This window comes from Bos grunniens, chromosome 7 (genome assembly GCF_055505025.1).
Source record: "Bos grunniens cultivar Pamir isolate PY7600 chromosome 7, Bosgru_T2T1.0, whole genome shotgun sequence".
In the NCBI taxonomy this organism is placed as follows: domain Eukaryota; kingdom Metazoa; phylum Chordata; class Mammalia; order Artiodactyla; family Bovidae; genus Bos; species Bos grunniens.
This window is the reverse complement of record NC_141171.1, coordinates 20,521,816-20,542,414: the sequence shown is the minus strand read 5'-3', so window position 1 is coordinate 20,542,414 and position 20,599 is coordinate 20,521,816. Positions and strand designations below refer to the sequence as shown.

Below are 20,599 nucleotides of genomic sequence, written 5' to 3'. Positions count from 1 at the left end.
ACTTGCACCCGCCACCACTAATGTATTAATACTGTCTTTCCACACCTTATCTCAAGGACTCCGATCTGCCCAACCTCCCAAAATGTGAGAGTTGCATCTATTGTAACCATTTTACAGATGTGGAAACTGAGGTTTAGACAGAGACAGAGAGAGTCTGTGCTCTCCAAACTGCGTTCCAGAGTAACCCAAACTACCTGGTGAAGGCTGCATGCCGAGTGGGTGTTGGGAACAGTCTGGCAGTCGCAGCCACCTGGGAGAAAGCTCCTAAGGCAACTTGAACTTGAAAATGTCTGTGAATTGGGGATTCTGCCCTCCAGGTGTTCACAATGGTTTTCAAAATAATAAAATATTGCTTTCTGTTATGTTGGCATTTGGATTCCTAGACACCTGTCTCTCTCTTTCATCCTGAGGTTTAAATGCCCCCCATGGTTGCACAGTGGGAATTTAGAAAAACAAAACATTAGTGAAGTGCCATTTGAGTGACTGTCACTCACAGCAGGGGGAGCCGGCAGGACGGAGGACGTACGTGTCTGTGTGAATCCTGCTTCCTTCTGGCCTAGCCCCAGGGCCCCAGGTCAGTAGCATCCTTACCTCGGGCCTCGGGTTCCTCCCCTATAACATGGGGGAAAAGCATTCTTTCTGGGCATGGGGCAGCTGCCCCAAGTTGGCAAGGGGTTATCATTTGTCCTTGGAGATGGGTCAGAATGGCCAAGCTTTCTAAGAGCATCTCACTGCATATTTAACAGAAGGTCAAGGCACTTCTAAGTGCTGTTCTTCTGCTGACCAACACCAGGGGGTGGGCACTGTTCATGCACTTCACAGGGGAGGATGCCAAGGGGGGAGCATCCTGCTCTTTGAGGTGGCAGAAGTGCCTGAGAGAGGCTGGGAGGGTGTGCAGGATGAACACAGGGAGGGGTGAGGCCAGGTCCTCAGGCTCCCTGGGGGCTCAGACTGGAGGAGGGCAGGTCTGTTCTCCAGAGGGGGAACAGCAGAGCCTGCCATGTGGGCTCAGGGGCCAGGTAACTGGGCTCCAAGCCACTCCAGTGCCTCAGTTTCTGGATCCAGTCAAATGGGTCCACTGTGGGTGGGGGTCAGTAAGAATCACTGGACACCCAGGAAGAGGCTGCAAGGGTTTATCTGGCCAGCCTGAGGTTCTTCCTGGACACCTTCCTCCTGGGGTACTGGGGAAACATATAGGGGAGGCCCAAACCCCACCCACCCAGCTCCCAGTTCTCCTTTGGTGCTGGCTGAGGAAGCAAGAGCAGAGTTCTGGAGGCTCCCCTGTTGGTTGGGGCCCTTCTGGCTATGGAAGGGCAGTTGTAGCCAAGTCCCTCTGCCTGGGAACTGCAGTCCCGGTCTGGCTTCCCGGGGCTATCAGGGGGAGAGGATACCATAAGACCCCCTTCTCCCGCCATGCACCCCGGGTTGTACATCTTTAAGGGGAAAAGCGCGCTCGCGCCGGGCCTCTGCACACGTCACTTCTTCATTCTTTCCCTCCCCCCACCTTGGCTCCTTTCTCCAACTTCCCGGCCAGCTTGGGGCGGGTTGTGGGGGGGGCCTTCAAAATCCACCTTCGGCCCCCAAATGTCCCGCAAGAGCCACCAACCCCTACCCACTCGACTCGGGCGGGCGATCCAGGGGGACCCGCTGCGGTTGGGGTGTGCGCAAGCCCGTTGGTTCCCGTCCGGTGCCCCGGCACAGGGCGGCTCGAAATTCGTAATCATAAGCAATGATGGGGGTTCAGGAGGCATGGGGAGCGCGAGGTGGGGGGCGGCTTTCCTTTCTCGCTCGCGCTCTTTTTTTACCCCCCTCGTTTCTTTGAAAGTTGGATATTGAGAAGTGGGAGGTTCGGGGTGGGAGGGGAGAGAAATTGGGGGAGGGAGGGAGGTGGTTGTCGGAGGGAGGAGAGACAGAGACACAGAGAGAGACAGAGACGGGGGGGGTGCTGGAAAGGAAGAGAGAGAGACAGACAGAGGGAGAGAGAGAGGGAGTCGGGCGCAGGAGAGAGGGAGAGCGCGGGAGGAGGGAGGGAGGCAGACCGAGGGAGGAGGCGGCGAGGAGCGCGCCGGCCGCGGCCGCGGGGGGGGGGGGGGGGGGGTTTGGAAAAATGACTCAGTAAGTTCAGCGCGCCCGCTCCGGCCGGCCCTGCGCCTCCCGCCGCGCCCGGGATGTATTCGTCCCCGCTCTGCCTGACCCAGGTACGCCCCCCGCCCGGCCCCGGGTGCGTGCCCCCGGTGCCCCGGCCCCGCGCCCCCCGCCACCGGGCCCCAGAGTTTGGAAGCCCGAGGAGGCGGGACGGAAAAGGCGCGCGTCCCTCCCGCCCCCGCCTCAGGCCAGGGTCCGGTAGGCGGCGGGGGGATGGGCCGGGACCCTCACCCGGGACGCCTGCCCTGCGTGCCCCACGGGACCTCTCCCCCTGGCGGAAGTGGGGGCTCACCCTGCAGTCTCGCCCTCCCCAGACGCAGGAGGCGCACCCCCACCCAACCCGGGAAGGTCGAGGGGTGCCCGGGAGAAGGCCAAAGGCGGGGTTCTGTGCGAACCCCCGGACTGGACCCAGGCCTGCTCATAGGAGGAATCGAGGGGGTCCCCGTTGGACCCTGGATGCCAGGAGACTCTGGAGGGGAGAACCCCTCTGATACGGGGACGAACGCCCCCCCACCCCATAAGGTGGTGCCCCGCCACCCCGGCCCTGGCCGCCTTTCCCCCCATTATTGGCCCACGTGTGCGCGGAGGGGGAGGGGGCACGCGAAGTTGGAGGCACCAGCGGTGGGGGGAGGGGGTGCTCCAACTTCCCGTCGGGTCTCCCACTCCCCGCGCGCCCCCAACCCCGGCCCGATATTTTCACTGCATCGATTGTGGGTTATTGAGCCGCCGCCGCCGGCGGGAGGAGCCGGGAGGCCGGGCGAGCCCGGGTCTGGCCCGGGCACTGCGGCGCTGCAGACGCCCTCGCCAGCCCGGCACCTGCCCCTGCCCCCTCGTGTAGCCTCTCACCCCTGGCCGCGCTCCCAGGCTACCCGGGCTCGGCCCTTGTGCAATGACCCAGGGGGTGTGTGGGGAGGGGGCGGCTGTGCCCGGGGTTGCCCCAGGGGACCCCTTCTCTCCCCCAGCTTCCTCCAGGGGGACCCTCCCAGATCTGCTGGTTCCACTCTCCAGCTCCGCCCCCACCCCACGTCCTTGGATGTCTTTAACACATGGGGGTCCGGCCTCAGTTTCCCTCAAAGTGACAAGTGGCTGCGGAGGCAGTTTCTGGAGGCAAAGGCAGTGTCAAGTGCGGAGCCGCAGAAGCTGGGCATCCAGCGGGCCACCGACTATCCTGAGGACCAACTACTGTGTGGGGAGCACGTGGATGCTAGTCTCTGCTGGGCGTCCCCCGCCACCATTCACGATCCTGGGGTGCCCCTCCCGCATAGCAAGCTCTTTCTCACAGGCCCCCTCCAGCCCCCGCAGTTTCTGGCTCCCCACAGGGAATGTGAGGGCCCATGCCAAGGGGGTCTCAGGGCCTGTCTTACCCCGTATCCTCCGAGTGACCTTGGGGATGTCCCTGCCCCTCTCCAGACCTCCCTTCCCCTTCAGAGCAATTTTTGGTGTTCCCCAAAGCCGTCATCGCTGGCTCCCCTCTGCCGCTTGTTGCCCTAAAGCTCACCAAGTACCATAAGGGTCCTAGTCAGGGTTGCTGGGTGACCTTGGGCCTCAAGGGGTGGCCTGGGTGGCCCCGAGGTGCCCCCGCCCCCTCCGTCCTTCCCGCGCTTGCTGGCTCCCTCCCTCTGGGAACCGCCCAGGGGGGCTGAACCCAGGGAGGCTATTCCAGGCGAGGAGATTGGACGGCAGCCTATTGTCACTGCGCCCTGGAATTCCCCCATCAGGACTCCTTGGGAGACAGGCCTTGGTCCACGTTGCCTGGGGGTGGGGGATGGCAGTGAGAAGCAGAGCTGGCCTTCCTCTGCTCCCTGGGCCTGGCTTTCCCCGGGCACAGGGCAAGGATCAGCCAGGCAGGCTCTCGGTGGAAACATGGTAATGAAAAATACCTGAGCTTCTGTGTGCAAAGGACAGGGCGACCGGGAGACAGTCCGGTGGAGAGAGGACCTGGGAGCTCCCAGGCCAGGGTGGGGATGGGGTGACCCAGAGGCAAGGGGATCCCTCTCCTCTGCTTATTCTCCCACGGGTGCCCCTCACCCTGGAGGGATGCCTGGGACCCCCTTCAGCACAGCCTCGGTGTAATCTCAAAAGCTGCATGCAGGCTCAGTCTGGTCTGGGCTTTCCATCTGGGGGATCTGGAAAGACTGTTCACGGAGGACCCCCACTCCTGGCTGCATCTTAATCTCGCCCTACCCACCTCTCTCTGACTGCCTGCATCTCTCCCTGTCTCTCTCCCTCTCCATCTCTGGGCCTCTGTCTCCCCTCCTCTACTGACTAATTTTACGACCTGAGCCCATCCGAAAATAGCTCCCTTTTAGCTGATCCGACCCGGATCTTCTCAGATCCGAGACTGGATGGGGGTGTGTGAAGGGAGGGAGCCGGGCTGCTCCGGTGCCAGCCCGCCCTGTGCCCCCAAGGTCCTGCCCACCTGGGGTGGGGGTAGTGCGGCCACGGCCCAGGCGGCCCTGGAGGATTCTGGGAGCGCCGTCCTTGTTTCAATGGTGACTCAAACGCTTTTCACTTTTACTCTTAAGAGGAACTGTGTGGAGCAGCCGTTACTTCCATAAATCCTGCCGGCGGGAAGGCCGGCCTCCCCACGCTTGCCCCGCTCTGGGCCTCCCTCCCTGCCTCCCTCCCGCCCGCCTCTACCGCCACGTTAGTTATTCCGGGTTTGGGGCCAAATCCCTCTTGGCTGCAGTGCCCAGGATTCCCCGGGGCTGAGGCTGGGCCTGGGCCGTGGCCACAGCAGCGCCGGCTGCCAGGGCCCCCCTCATTCATTCATTCTTCCCTTCATTGCTTCACCCCATTGCCTGGTGGGGCAACACTCTTTTTTAAAAAATCACTGTTTCTCCAGTGGGGAGACTGAGGCTAGGAGAGGGTCCCGGACTCTGTCTTGATTGAATATGATAGATCTTCATTAAGCGCCTCCTATGGGCCAGATGTATGTGGCGGCGGCTTGTGGCAGGGCACAGAAGGCATGAAGTGCCAGCCTAGTATGAGTTCATGGAGGCTCTGCTGGAATTTGGGGGCTGGGTCTCCCAGCATTTCAGGACTGGGAGAGGGGCCAAGACCAGAGAGGGCTAGGGCCTGCCCCCGGGTGGCACAGCATGGCTGGTGAGTCTGGAACTGGAGCCACTGCCCACCTGACTGGTCAGGCCTGGGCAGGTGGGTACTCCCTGAGGTTACCCCCCACGACCTGTGGTCTGGTGGTCTCCGATTGGCTCCTGTCCAAGGCACGACCTCGCCCCATGTTTCTCTCCCTCTCTCTGTCTCTCTCTGAGTCTACGTCTGTGCCTCTTCCCCTCCCTCCTCTGCAGCGGAGGTGCTTCAACGCGTCAGGGTCGGGTGCCTTGTAAATCACGACACTGGGCTTCTGGCCGAGTCAGCGTTCTCTCCCTTCCTCCCCTCCTCGCTCGCTCTCTGCCTGAGCTGACCTACCTTCCTGTCTCCCACCTAACGGATGGGACCCACCAAATGTCCTGGGGCTTCCTGTCCCATGAGCAGGCGGGTTCGCAGTGACCGCACACACGTGTACTGGCTCGTGGCCTGGGTGCGAGTGAACCCTGGGTGTGCCGTCCCCAAAGCTCACACTCCCACACGTGTAGGCACACAGATGTGCACACGTATGTGCCCTGCCTGGGATCAAGAGGCAGGAACCCAGGTTGACCTTGGATATGCATGTAGATCCTGCCTAAGTGGCTGTGTATCTCTAGGCAGGTGACCTAGTCCTTCCTTGCATGCTTCAACCTTAGCTTGGGGCCTGGTATACAGTCGGTGCCAAATAAGCTTGGCTGTGATGATGGTTGTCACTAAACTAAGAACTGCAGCTTCCCAGGTGGCACTAGTGGTAAAGAACCTGCTTGCCAAGGCAGGAGATGCAAGAGACACAGGTTCGATCTCTAGATCAGGAAGATCCTCTGGCAGAGGGCATAGCAACCCACTCCAGTATCCTTGCCTAGAGAATCCCATGAACAGAGGAGCCTGGTGGGCTATAGTCCATGGGGTGGCAAAGAGTCAGACACGACTGAAGTGACTTAGCACAGAAACTGATAACTGGATTAAACACCCCATAGGCATTTTCCGGCTCGTCCTCCTTGCCTTCTGTCACTATCTGCTCAGGGTGAGCTGGGAGCCAGGGGCAACAGTGACTCCCCAGAACCTTGAGCCCTAACCACCACCACCACCACCAGGGTTTTTCTCTTGGTCTTTCCTCCCCTACCTGCCTAGCCCTGTACAGGGTCTCCCTGAGTTTGACCAGACCCACATGGGAACCGACTTCCTTCGTCGACTGGGGTGTGTGCCTTGGGAACAAGCAGAAGATGAAGTTGGTGCTTTCTAATCTGGATGCCATTGAAGCAGCAGTGAAGAAACAGATCAAAGCCACGCCCTCGAGGGGCTGCAGTGTAGTGAGGGGATGGCAGGACCTGGCTGCTGCTTTGGTGTCCCGAGGAGGAGGTGGCATGTGATCCAGGGCTGAGCAGCAGAAGGGGGCCACATGGGATTCAGAGAAAGCAGGTGGGGTACAGAACAGGAAGCCCTGAGGAATGACCAGACCCTGAGCTCGGGGGGTTGGGGGAGCTGGCAGTGGGGCCAAGGATCAGGAAGTTCAAGGTCATGGGACCCAGGTTCAAGTCCCAGCTCAGCTCCTTCCTGGCTCTGTGGCTGTGGGCCAGTGGCTTCAAGGCTCTGTGCCTCAGTCTTTCCCTCTGGACAGTGGGTACAACAATTTTTCCCATTTTGTAGAGTTGAGAGCTCAGTAAATGTTCAGCCTTGCTCCCCGTCTCTCTCCCTCACACCCGAACCTTCTGGCTCAGCATCCACCCAGGACCCCAGGGCACAGAGAGTAAAGTCAGAAGATTCAGGGCTCAGACTCACTGGTCACTTTGCCAGGTTTTCTACTCCCTGGACTTGGTTTACCCAAAGTCTTCCTGGGAGGTCCTCAAAGGCCCTGCCTGACCTGCCCATCCCCTCCCTGCCTGCCCTCTTTTCCTCTCCCTCTCACTCACTCTGCTCCAGCCTCACTGTCCTCCCCGCCTGTTCTCTCCAAACATAAGGCATGATCCTGCCTCAGGACCTTTGCATGTGCTGTGTTCTCCACTTGGAAAGCTCCTACCATGGATGCTCATCTTTTAGGTCTTTGTTCAAGTGTCCTCTCCTATGAGAGACCCTCCCTGACCACCTCCAACTAAAAAGAACCATCCCCAGGGGACTCCTTGGACCGCCCCCCCACAAACTCCTTTAAATTTCTTTAGAGCACATTGTTCAACCTGACATTTTCTTTTTTGTTCCATCCTTCCTTTCTTTTGCTTTCTGTCTTTCATTTATTTATTTTTTTAGCCACACCTCCAAGCTTGTGGGATCTTAGTCCCCCAACCAGGGGTGAAACCCAGACCCTCAGCATTGAGAGTGTGGAGGTGGAGTCCTAACCCCTGGATCACCAGGGAATTCCCTGTTTTATTTATTTATTGGCTGCAGCTTGTGGGATCTTAGTCCCCCAACCAGGGATTGAACCCATGCCCCCTGCAGTTGAAGTGCAAAGTCTTAACCACTGGACAACCAGGGAAGTCCAACCTGACATTTTATTACATTTCCTAGCTTGTTTAATATCCATCCCTGTCCAAATCAGGATCCAGGTGAGGGCTGAGCCCAGGGCTCTGCTGGGCCCCAGCATCATGCATGGAGCTGGCACTCAAGAGATACTTGTTGGAACATCAAATGTATTTTTCCCTCATTGGATAAGAGCTGTTCATAAGCTATGATGCTCTGAACTTGGAAGGAGGAATCACTAGCAAGAACACTTAGTCTGGCACCAAATGGGCCTGCATTCAAATATGAGTTCTGCTGTTCGACACTTAACAGTGGGCTTACCTGGAGGAAGGGACATTGGAACCTGAGTTTTGAAGGATGCACAGGAGTTTGAGATGAGCACTCAGGAGGTGGACAAGAGATTCTCAGTAACATTCGTTGAGTCACTGAGGAGAGAAATGCTTTGTGGAAAACTTTTGGTTTGGAAATTGGAGCTTGACATCCTGGTTTGCTGTCCTGGAGTCTCAGAGTGGGTGAGCCACGGGGAGGCCCAGTAAGGGACACAGCCCAGAGCACAGTTGGCCAGTCCATAGTGCCCAGCGAGGGCTTGGACCCAAGTGTCTGCCTGCCAGCTGCTGCTGTCTTCTTTGGCCAAGTAAGGTTTTTGGAATTCTTAGTCCCCCAACCAGGAATCAAACCCATGTCCCCTGCAGTCAAAGCACAGAGTCTTAACCACTGGACCACCAAGGAAGTCCAGCTTGACATTTTATTACACTTTTTAGCTTGTGAAGTCCCAGTGGGCCAAGTAAGGTTTCTGGGGTTTCTTGCTGTCTTCCTTAACCTTGCATCTGTGATTACCAGAGCAGTGAATAAGCTCCCCACTGATCCCCAGCAGGGTGCCAGGTCCCTTTTTGCCCATTGTACAGGATGAGAAACTGATGCCCAAGGTATGGCAGCGATCTGTTCCTGGATCATACAGAAGGTGAAAATGGAGGCTATTGTCACCCAAGCTTGTTCCCTCCAGTCTGCCTGGCAGCAGGTGCCTCAACCCTGGGCCTCAGGGTTAGGGGAGACCGACTGAGCTGGACTTGAAAATGCCCAGCTGTGTGGTCCAGGCTAGGTCTGGGAGAACCCTGAGGAAAGCAGGAAAGGCTGCCTGAAGGAAGGAACATTGGAGATGGGGTTTGAGGGATGTGTAGGAGTTCAGGAGGATTCTTGGCTTCTAGCTTTCCTTGGCTGTCTCCCTTGCCCTGTCAACCAGTGGGGGCATTGGGAAGTGTCTGGGGAAGAGGCCTTGGTTGTCACAGGTCTTGTGGGACAAAGAGAGCGACAGGCCTGCCTCTCGCCTGGGTTGACCTCCCTGGGAGGACGTGGAGGCTCAGGCAGCAGGTCCATGACCCAGTTACAGGCTGTTTGTCTTCCTTCCTCCAGAACCAGCTGGGGTCACCAGTGACGTGGGCTCCCGCCCCTGCCCACCTCCCTGGCATCTTTCCCCAGAGAGGGCCCAGGGAGGAGGGGGTAGGCATCGGCAGGGGTGAGGGGGCTTGGAGAGGGGAGGAGAAGGAAAAGGAGAGAACTCATCAAACGGGAGGGGGCTCAGAGGCACAGGGGTTCAGGGAGAGGTAGGGTCTGGGCCCAAAATAATCCTAGCAACAACAACAATAATAATAGCATAATTCAGGCTTTTGAGAGCCGGGCAGATAAGGGGGTTCCTATGCTAGAAGGAGATAGCACCCCCATTCAGCTGGCTGACACCCCAACTGCCCCTTCCCAGCTCCCTCTGATCACTCCCCCAATAAGCTCCAGGCCTCAGATGACAGGCCTCCTTCTACCATGGTGTTCCCTCCATGGGGGACAGTGCCCCATGCCTCCATGTATTCTCTGCCCCGATTCTCTGGCCAGACTCCCAGGCTCTGGACCCAGGTCTGCAGATCAGCTGTGTGACCCTGGGCGAGCCGCTCCCCACCCCTGGGGCTGGCATGTTGGGTGACATGGTGACACAGGAAAAGCGCCTCTGAGGTTGGAGGGGACCTGGCAGGAGACAGCCCCTCAGCAGGTCAGCCGGGGCAGGGTAGGGTGGGGGAAAGGGGCTGTAAGGTCCAGTCTCTGCCACAGCTGTTACGGTGACTCACATGTCGGGGGACATTGGCATAGAGGGGGCTGGGCTGGCACAAACAGTACCCCATCCTGCCCCACCCCATGAGGACAGAAGGCTATTTTCAGACCCTCAGTAATAGAGGAGATCTGAGGTCGTTTCCCACCCCCAGCACCCATGGTACAGGTGGCCCAGGGGAGTTGGGGTACAGGACAGAGAGGGGGCACCTGGGGCGGGGAGTACCATGTGCATCCAGGCTTGGAGGTGGGACCGAGCCTGGCCACGTCCACCTGGAAACCAGCTGGTAGCCCAGAGCAATTGTGTCACCATCTTCCCAAGAGACCCCTGCCTCATGGAGAGCAGGCTGTTCCGAGAAAGGGACAGACTGGGTCTTGGTTCGTGTCCTCACACAGACCCTGATTGCCTCCGGGACCTCAGTCAGGTCTCTGCCTGTCTCTGAGCTTAGCCTCCCCGTCATGCAAGGCATAGTGGAGCCTCGGGCCTTTTCCTGCCGCTAGAAGATTGTAAGCAACTAATCGTTACGGCGACAACAATAATAACAATAATAATAATAGCATAATGCAGGCTTTGGAGAGCTGGGCAGATAATGAGATTCACATGCCAGGGAGAGACGTAACCTCCATTCAAGAAGCCCAGTGCAGCCCCCAGGCAAGAGTAGGGATTGAAATTTCTCTTCTCTGTCTTCCTTTCTCCTTGAATTTCTCACCCCTTGAGAAATTCTCACCCCTTGAGAAATTCTCACCCCTTGAGAACATCCCAGGGATGTTCTGCAGACTCAGTTTCCCTTGTTGAAAATGGCAAGAATGAGACAGCCTCCTCCCACCCCCAGAGAAGAGGAAAGGGGCCTCCCATGGCCCCATTATTCTCCTAGGGGCCCAACAGTGGGGAGGGCTGCTGTTGTTTCCATGGAGAAGTTGGTTAGGTGTGGCTTCCTGTCCCAGCTCTGCTCCTTGTGACTGAGTCTCTTCTTGGGGTCTCAGTTTCTTCATCCGTAAAATGGGTGTCGTGACTGCTCAGTAGCCCCACTCAGGCAGTGGGGGCGGGGGTGTTGAAATCACAGCTCTGGGCAGGTTTCTGGCCCTCCTCGGGCCTCAGTTTTTCCATCTGTGGAATGGGTCTGTGGGGGGCAGGCTAGGGTGAACTGGCCCCCGGGAACCCCTCTCTCCAGCTCTGAATCTCCATGCCTGAGCTCCCCTTTCTCTGCTGCATTCTGATCTTGCCTCCTTGGGCCTCAGCTCTCCCTGCCCCTGCAATGGGTCTATATAGGAACCCCCCCACCCCACCCCACCCTTTCATTAGCCCCTGACATACAGTAGGCCCCAGTGGACCTGTGGACCTCTTGGCCTGTGGACCTCAGCTGGTTCTGTCTGTATCTCTGGGCTATAGAAAAGATATCTTGTCCTCATTTTTTCATCACTGCCAAGAGCCAGTAGAGGCAGCCACTGAACCTCCGTCTCATGTCAGCTTCCTCTGCCGAGCAGTGGGTCTGGCAGACAAGTGACGCTATGAGCCTGTCTGTTCCTGAATTGTCAGTGTCCGGTGTGTGCTCAGCCCTGCTTTGGACATTTGAGCTCACGCTCTAGTTCAGTGCTTTGCAAAGTACAGTCCCAGGGCCCAAGGCCCACTCTCTGTGTTCATAAATAAAGTTTTACAGAAACACTGCCATGTGGTCACATCTCTGTGGCGTCTTGCAACAGAGACTAAAATACTCACTACCAGTTCTTTATGGTACTTTTAAAGTTTGCTGACCCCAGTTCTAGAAGGCAGAGAATGGATCCATGCCACTACTATTCTATCAACCTCAGTTTTCCCCATCTGTTCAGTGGGTCCCCATCAATTTCCACCTTGGACCCTCAGCTTGTCCTGCCTTGAGCATTGGAGTTCAAGACAGCCCTCCATGACTGGCTTCCTTGGCCTGTGCCTTCCGCCATGATCAGAGCCTCAGTTTCCCCATCAGGGCAATGGGTTCTCAGATGATCCAGTGAACTTCTGCTGGACCCCTCTGGCCCTGTTTTTTCCCTGGGAGTTTGGAGGTATGTGCAGAGGACCTCTGCACACCTCTGCTCCACCATCCCTCCAATGTGTCTGCCTGGGGCCTCTGCAGCCTCAGTCTTCTGGGCCGGGCAGTGGGTCCACGGGCCCCAGCGCCTCCTGATCTCTGGCCTCTCCCGCCCCGCAGGATGAGTTCCACCCTTTCATCGAGGCGCTGCTGCCTCACGTCCGAGCCTTCGCCTACACCTGGTTCAACCTGCAGGCGCGGAAGCGCAAGTACTTCAAGAAGCATGAGAAGCGGATGTCGAAGGATGAGGAGCGGGCGGTGAAGGACGAGCTGCTGGGTGAGAAGGCCGAAGTCAAGCAGAAGTGGGCATCGCGGCTGCTGGCCAAGCTGCGCAAGGACATCCGGCCCGAGTGCCGCGAGGACTTCGTGCTGGCCATCACCGGCAAGAAGGCGCCGGGCTGTGTGCTCTCCAACCCTGACCAGAAGGGCAAGATGCGCCGCATCGACTGCCTGCGTCAGGCCGACAAGGTGTGGCGGCTGGACCTGGTCATGGTCATCCTCTTCAAGGGCATCCCCCTGGAGAGCACCGACGGCGAGCGCCTGGTCAAGGCCGCGCAGTGCGGCCACCCGGTGCTTTGCGTGCAGCCGCACCACATCGGCGTGGCGGTCAAGGAGCTCGACCTCTACCTGGCCTACTTCGTGCGGGAGCGAGGTGAGTAAGGGCGTGCGCATGCACGGGGCTGGAGGTGGAGAGAGCTGGGGATGCGCCTGTCTCAGGGGCATGAACCAGGCTCGCAGGTCTGAGCGAGGAGGCAGGTCCAGTGGCCTGCGCGGGGGTTGGTGGGGGTGGAGGAGGCTGACCTGTGAGATGTCCAAGGAGGGAGGCGTGTCTCGCAAGGTTTGAGCAAGGAGGCGGGCCTTCTTCAAGTCAAAGGGAGGAGGCAGGTGCTGGGAAAGTCAGATGGAGTAGGCACGTGCCATGTGAAGTGTAAGGGAAAGAGATCCGGTTCATGGGGAGAGTGAGGTAGGGGGCAGGTGTGTCCTGGGGGTCCAAGTGGGGTGGCAGGCCACAGGAAATGAGATGCTGTCCCAGAAGGTCTGTTGGCAACAGGGGTGAGGATGGGCCACTGACAGGTGGGAGAGGGGCAGCCTTATCCTTCCTGGGAAAGCTGGAAGGGTGCTGGGTGGCCCACTGAATGCTGGTTGATTGACTCAGACCTTCCCCAGAGTCCTGACAGGTGTCATGTTGATGCCAAGTGGAAAGCTGGGGCACTGTGTGACTTGAGCTGTGTCATCAATCTCTCTGGTTGTTGGGGTTCCCTACTCCCGCCCTTCTAGCTGGGTGTTTCTGGTGTTTGCTGGCTCTGTGGTCAAATGGTCCACATGGAGACCAGTGGGGTTTGTGAGGATGGAGAAATCCAAGACAGCTTCCTGGAGAAAGAGGCTCCCCTGAGCTGAGCTCTGCAGGATGACTGGGCAGTGATGAGCATGGGGCTCTCCCAGGGGGTCAGCAGCCTGGGCAGAGGTGCAGAGGCTGGACGGGTGGCCCAGTCCTGAACGTCAACAGGTCCTGGTGGTCGTGGGCAGGGCCTGGTTGTGCAGGCAGTGGGCTTCACTGACCCACTGCTTCCTGGTGGTGTGCCCAGTGGAGCTGTCACATGGAGGTTATCCAAGTTCCTACCTGGATTGGGCCTGGGGAGATTCTTGGAGATGGTGTGTGTCGCGTGTTGAGCTCTGGTCTACTGTGTGGCGGGTGGCAGCTGTGACTGTCTTCATGCGGATGGAATCAGGTGTGCCCTGGAGAACCTAACTAGCACAAGTCCCGTGCCCTGCTATTCCCACCCAAGCTGAGCCTGGTACCCTTGTGGGTGTGAACCTGCACACACCCGGGCTGCCTGAGCGTGTCAGGTGGGTGCATTCGGTTTGGAGACCCAGTCCCACCACCGGTAGCCCCACAGGCACCCACTTGATCAGACAACCAGAAATGATTGGGGAGGGCTTGGGAGGAGCGGGGGTGGGGCAAAGAGAAGAAGTGGGGACTCCAGGCAGGACCACCGAGCTTCTGATCACGGCCCTGCCCTGTGTCCTGTGCCGGCTGTGTGACTCTGGACTGTAACTCAGTTTCCTCCTCTGTACAGTGGGAGGAACAACCAGGCCAACTCCCAGCGGTGCTGTGAGCCTTCCATGAGGTCTCCTGGTCACCATGGTGTGTAGGGGGTAAAGCCAGGCCAGAGTTCCCAGTCTTGACCTTGATTCCTTGACCTTGACCCCATCTGCCCCATCCCTCACCCCTCTCCAGAATTCGATGGGGCCAGAAGCAGAGGGGTAGACAAGGTGACTGTTGAGGTCGTTGTGATGGGGGAAGCCTGGGGGCTGCAGCCTGGGGGCTGCAGCGTTCATTACCATGCAGGTCCCGGTCTCTCCCACCACATCCATCCTCCGCGCCCAGCCCCACCCCCACCTCCTCCGCGCTGAGCTGATAAAATTTTGAAGCAAGTTTTCTGCCGGCGTCAGCACAATCTCCGGGCGCCTCCCCTCCCCCATCGACCCCCTCCCCCACTCAGCTCAGCAGGCAGGCGGGGCCTCCAGGCCTCCACAGACACCTTCATGTCTGTCGGCCATGCTTTTGCTAGCCGATCTGGTCAACCTCCTCGCATGAGGGCTGGGGAAGGTCAAGGCTGAACCCTCTCCTGCTTCCAGCCAGCTCCATCATCCCAGGGGACCATCACTCAAACACGCCCCAGCTGACCCGGAGTGAGGGTCGGGTTCGAGGGCTGGGCAGGGAGCCCAACCCCAGCTCAGCCTCCTGCCTGACTGCCTGGAGACTGGGTTACCCAAAACAAGTCACTGAATCTCTCTGTGCCTGCTTTCCTTGTCTTTAAAATGAGACAATCAAAAATAGCTGTAGGAATGTTTGATTCTTATGATAAAAGTGTTCGACAAATAACCCCTGTGGGGTCATGGAGAGAAGTACCCAACACAGGAATAAGACTTTGTGGACGGTTATTTATTTTTTTTCTTGGACCATTATTATTATCATCCTTACTAGGGTTATAATTTCCCACCTCCATGCCTTTGCCCATATGGTTCCCTCTGCTGTGGATGTCATTCCCATCTGGAAGACTCCTACTTATGCTTCTAAACCCCAACTCCCAGTGCCACTTTCTTTCTGTCAAGCAGTTTTTCTGAGGACTTAGCAATTATTTTCCATTCTCATGGCAAGCCTGTGAGGCAGGAATCATACCCATTGTACAGATGAGGAAACGGAAGCCTCAAAAGAAGGAAACTAAAAAGTACCCTGACAGATGTTACCTGCGCTGCCCAAGGTCACAGTTAGAAAAGGGCAGAATTAGGGTTTGGACATGGGCAACTTCTGTTGCCAGAGCTTCCCTGGTAGCTCAGCTGGTAAAGAATTCGCAAGCAATGCAAGGGACCCAGGTTCGATTCCTGGGTTGGGAAGATCCCCTGGAGAAGGGTTAGGCTACCCACTCCAGTAATCTTGGGCTTCCCTGGTGGCTCAGACGGTAAAAATCCACCTGAAATGCGGGAGACCTGAATTCGATCCCTGGGCTAGGAAGATCCCCTGGAGGAGGGCATGGCAATCCACTCCAGTATTCTTGCCTGGAGAATTCCCATGGACAGAGGAGCCTGGTGGGGTACAGTTCATGGGGTCACAAAGAGTCGGACACGACTGAGCGACTAAGCACAGCACAGCTTCTGTTGCTGGTACCCCTGCTAGCCCTCCATGCTCAGTGGCAGAAGGGGATAGAAGCAAGTTGCAGTATAGGATGTGGGTGTCCAGTCTATGTGGCTTGGCCACCTCTGGGCTGGGTCTGTGTTCTAGGCTTCTACTAACCAGAGCTTCCTCCAGGATTCCCAAGCTGAGGCTGCCACCCAGAACCCCCTGCTGAGCCCCAGCTCCCCGACTTCCATCGCAGGACCCCCATCCCCATCTGGACCAGAGTTACATCTCTGTTCTTAGCCAAGCAGTCATCTGATGGCAGAGAGAACTGGCCATCTCTTCTCTCCTCTCCCCTTGTGGGTCTCAGGGCTGCAGGGCTTTTGGGCCAAGGTCAGAGCGCAGTGGCCACTCAAACCAGCCCTGCAGGGAGGCCATGGGGTTGATGGGGAGTGGGGAAAGCAGGCCTTGCTTGACTTCTGGGACAGGTCACAGGCAGGATGTTGAGATGGGTACCTGCCATTCGTCTGGAAGGAGGTACCACCTCGGGTGTCAGATGTGGGGCCTTGGGGCCAACAGAATGACAGTGAGAGAGACCCAGAGACACAGGGGGACCCAGAGACAGGAAGAGACACACGGAGACCCACACACTCGGCCATCCCCTATCCCCAGACCCGGGGATGAGGCTCGGCTCCCCCCACCCCCACAGCCTCTGTTTCTCCCTGGGGCTGTCAGATGGATTGCTGGGGCCCCACCCCAAGGAGGAATCCCAGGCCTCCCTCCCCAGGTTTATTTTGGAGGATCGAAGAGTGGGGATGAGCTGGGAGAAGATCCCTTTGGCGCTGGGGCTGCCAGGCTCCTCAGAGCCCAGGGCACCACCTTGGGCCAAACTTGGCTGCCTTGGGCATCCATCTGGCATCGTTGCAGACACGGGGCCCTGATTCCAGGAGTGGACTCCGTGTGTGCCCTGAGGGTGGCCTAGGGGACAGCTGGGGGACCCTGATGAGGGGAGTGACATGAGCTCTGCCTTGGGACAGTGGGGCTGCTTGTTGCTTGCTTGCCCTTTGTGGGTGGATGTGCCATTGAGCAGGAGATGGGGAAGCTGACAATTCTCAGTTAAATTAATAAAAAGCTAAGGACAGGGAGGGGCGTGGAGAGGCATGGCAGGTATTCTGGCTGGGCCACAGGGAGATTTGAGTGAGAGTGTGTCAGGCCATTGGGGGAGCAGAGCCAGTGCAAAGGCCCTGGGGCTGGAATGGTCCCAAGCACAAGGGCTGGAGGGTGGGGCTGAGGACCGCTGCCTGGCAGTGGGAAGGCCGGGCCTCCTCCCCAGCCTCTCGTTTGGGAAGGAGCCCGGAGGAAGCAGGGCCCAGAGAGAGAAGCTGTCTGCCCAGCCCCAGAGCCCAGCCAGGCCTCCCCACCCCCTCTGGCAGCCTAAGAAACCTGAGGCGGGCGGGCACCGTGCCAGGGCAGGCGGGGGAGGGGCTGCCAGGCCCGCCCGCTCCAGCAGCTGCCAGCCCGCCCTGAGCCGCCAGCCCAGATGGTGCCCATCTGCTGACGCCGCTGTGGGCTGGCCTCCCGTTCCCGCCTCCTGTTCCCGCCTTGTTCGGTGCCAACCTCCTGGAACGGCACCGTGGGCAGGGGCCTGCTTGGGAAGATCACAGCTGCTCAAGGGGCTGCCCAGGGTGCCCAGGAAGGAGGCAGAAGGATCGAGGGGGGAGGGGTCCCCACCCCTCTTGGATAAACCTGGGAAGCAATCATAGCAACAGATGATAGTAACAGCGGACATGTATTGCATACCCGATGCTGAGCCTGCCCCACATCTGGTTTAATTCTCTCCACCACCCAGGGAGACCATCCTGGTGGCTCAGATGGTAAAGAATCTGCCTGCAATGCAGGAGACCCAGGTTCGATCCATGGGTCGGGAAGATCCCCTGGAGGAGAGCATGTCCACCCATTCCAATATTCTTGCCTGGAGAATTCCACGGACAGAGGAGCCTGGTGGGCTACATTCCATGGAGTTGCAAAGAGTTAACACGACTGAGCGACTAACACTTTCACTTTCACCACCCAGGGAGGCAGCAACTATTACCTACTCCCGTGTTTCAGTAAGAAAACAGGCCCAGAGATGGTCAATCACTTGTCTAGGGTCACACGGCTCCTAAGAGGTAGAGCAGAATTAGAACCCACAGATCCTGAGTCCTCAAAACCACTAAAGGAAAAAACGGAAAACTGCTTTTGGGGTTACTGAATGGAACCACACCCTCCCAGTTGTACAGATGATGAAGAGAGCTGGCCCAGAATACATAGTGAACAAATGAATGAATATTGGTGAACCTCCCTGAAGTGCCTACCGTGCCCCAGCCTGGGGGCCAGGATCCTCAAAAAGTGCAGCCTGGGCTCGGATGGCAGGAGAAAGGGTCTGGATCGAAGGAGCCTGGGTTGGCTTCAGCCCTGCCTGGGTTTGCTATGTGACTTAGGGCAGAGCCCTGCCCTCTCTGTTCTGAGGTTGGAGGAGAGCTGAGCCAGGAAGGTAGGGCCTTGTGGGGCCACAGAGAGAAGCAAGCTGGACCTTGACAGAGGGAGGGTCCCTCATCTCTTCGAACCCCTGTTAATCTCCATTCCAGCCCAGGACACTGTGCCGGGGGAGACAGGATGGATGTGGACAGGAGAGCATGTGAGGGTGGGCATTTGCTTGTATGATGGACACAATTTGTGTCCACACTTGTTCCAGGCTATGTGAGATGTACTCCTCTCTCTGACCCTTCATTTTCCCACCTGGAGAGTGGAAAAAGTAACTGTGCTGTGTCCACTGCATTGACAATTGGAGTCAGTGACCCCTAGATAGCATAAAACAGGTGCTCAATAAATGCTCAATTCCTTCCCAGATCCTCTCCCCAGCCCCAGGAGGCAAAGTGGGGAAGAACCTCAGAGCATCTAGAGAACCAGCCGGGGTACCTGTAACCGAGGATGGGCCCCCACTGGAAGCCAGGTGTCTGGGTGGTGGAGGAGTGAGGGGCTCCTCGCAGCCTGGACTCCCCCAGGGCAGGGAAGCCAGGTGGACCAGCTGTCTGTCCATGCAGGGGAGGTGACTGCCCAGGGGTGAGGTCCAGACACCACCTGATGATGTATTTATAGTGGTGGTGGGAGGCCTCTGGGCTCCTGGTTAGCGGTGCCAAGGATGCTGCTAATGCAGCAGGTGGGAGCCCCGTGTCAGGAAGAGGTAGGGATGACATCTGTAGCCAGACAGCCCAGGTTGAGATCCCACTGCTCATGTGCCGTGTGGCCTTGGGCAGGTGACATCACTGCTCTGGGCCTCAGTTGCCTTCCCTCTGAAAAGGGCGTGAAACAGATGGTGCCTGCTTCGCTGGGCTATATGGGGTTAAGTAAGATAATGCATGAAGAGTGCTAGGAGAGGGCCTGGCATACAGTAGGTGCTCAAACATACATGCTAAGTCACTTCACTTGTGTCCGACTCTTTGCAACCCCGTGGACTGTAGCCCACCAGGCTCCTCTGTCCATGGGATTCCCCACGCAAGAATACTGGAGTGGATTGCCATGCCCTCCTCCAGGCTCAAACATAATTTGGTGCCTTAAAAAGGAAAGAGATCCTGACCCACGTTACACTGTGGATGGACCCTGAGAACGTGATGCTCAATGAGAGAAGCAGACACAAAAGGACACACTGTCTGGTTCCACTCACAGGAGGTCTTAGAGGAGCCAGATCTAGAGAGACAGGAAGTAGATGGTGGGGCCAGGGGCTCTGGGGGGGGGGTCAGTTAATGGGGACAGTTTTCCTTTGGGAAAATGAGGCAGTTCTGGAGATGATGGTGGGGGTGGTTACAAGGCAATGTGAAGGTATCCAGTGCCACTGAACTGTGCACTTAGAAATGGCCAAGGTGGTGAATTTGGGGGACCCCCCTGGTGGTTCCAATGGTTAGGACCCTGTGCTTCCAATGCCAGGGGCATGAGTTCAATCCCTGGTTGGGAAACTAAGATCCCACATGCCAAAAAATAAATAAAATAACAATGGAAGTGGTGGTGTTAGTTGCTCAGTCATGTCCGACTCTTTGCAACCCTATGGACTATAGCCCGCCAGGCTCCTCTGTCCGTGGGATTCTCCAGGTTAGAATACTGGAGTGGGTAGCCATTCCCTTCTCCAGGAGATCTTTTCAACTTGGGATCAAACCTGGGTCTCTCGAATTGCAGGCAGATTCTTTACTGCTGAGCCACCAGGGGAATTTTATGCTATTGATAGTCTGCTAAGTCACTTCAGTCGTGTCCAACTCTGTGCGAACCCAGAGATGGCAGCCCACCAGGCTCCCCCGTCCCTGGGATTCTCCAGGCAAGAACACTGGAGTGAGTTGCCATTTCCTTCTCCAATGCATGAAAGTGAAAAGTGAAAGTGAAGTCGCTCAGTTGTGTCTGACTCTTAGCAACCCCATGGACTGCAGCCCACCAGGTTCCTCCACCCATGGGATTTTCCAGGCAAGAGTACTGGAATGGGGTGCCATCACCTTCTCCAATTGATATTCTACCACAATTTAAAAAAATTCTTTGTTGTTAGTGATAATTTGTAACTCAACTAGGCTTCATTTTCAAAATTTTTAAAAAATGATAGTAATAATGAATAATGCTGCTGCTGCTGCTGCTGCGTCACTTTAGTCGTGTCCGACTCTGTGTGACCCCAGAGACAGCAGCCGACCAGGCTCCTCTGTCCCTGGGATTCTCCAGGCAAGAACACTGGAGTGGGTTGCCATTTCCTTCTCCAATGCATGAAAGTGAAAAGTGAAAGTGAAGTCACTCAGTCGTGTCCAACTCTTAGCGACCCCATGAACTGCAGCCTACCAGGCTCCTCCACCCATGGGATTTTCCAGGCAAGATATACATCCTCTATTATTATGCAATGATAAGTAATAAAAACAAAACCAGTGATGGTAATATAATCATAGTTACTATTAGGGCTTCCCTCATGGCTCAGTTGGTAAAAAATCTGCCTGCAATGCAAGAGACCCAGGTTCAATCCCTGGGTGGGGAAAATACCCTGGAGAAGGAAATGGCAACCCACTCCTGTATTCTTGCCTGAAAAATCTCACGGACAGAGGAGCCCGACAGGCTACAGTCCACGGGGTCACAAAAGTGT

The 20,599-nt window shown here is 57.2% G+C and overlaps 1 protein-coding gene across 6 annotated transcripts in view; it reads left to right on the top strand.

The window, feature by feature from the left end:
* Positions 1-2,109: 2,109 nt before the first annotated feature.
* NFIC (nuclear factor I C) overlaps positions 2,110-20,599 on the top strand; it is a 63,949-nt gene continuing 45,459 nt past the window's right edge. For all 6 annotated transcript variants that reach the window (XM_086410210.1, XM_086410209.1, XM_086410208.1 and 3 more), the window contains exons 1-2: positions 2,110-2,198; positions 11,958-12,489. In XM_086410210.1, coding sequence (XP_086266336.1) covers positions 2,169-2,198; positions 11,958-12,489 — 562 coding nt within the window. In that variant the 5' untranslated portion in view covers positions 2,110-2,168. The remainder of the gene's footprint in view (positions 2,199-11,957; positions 12,490-20,599) is intronic.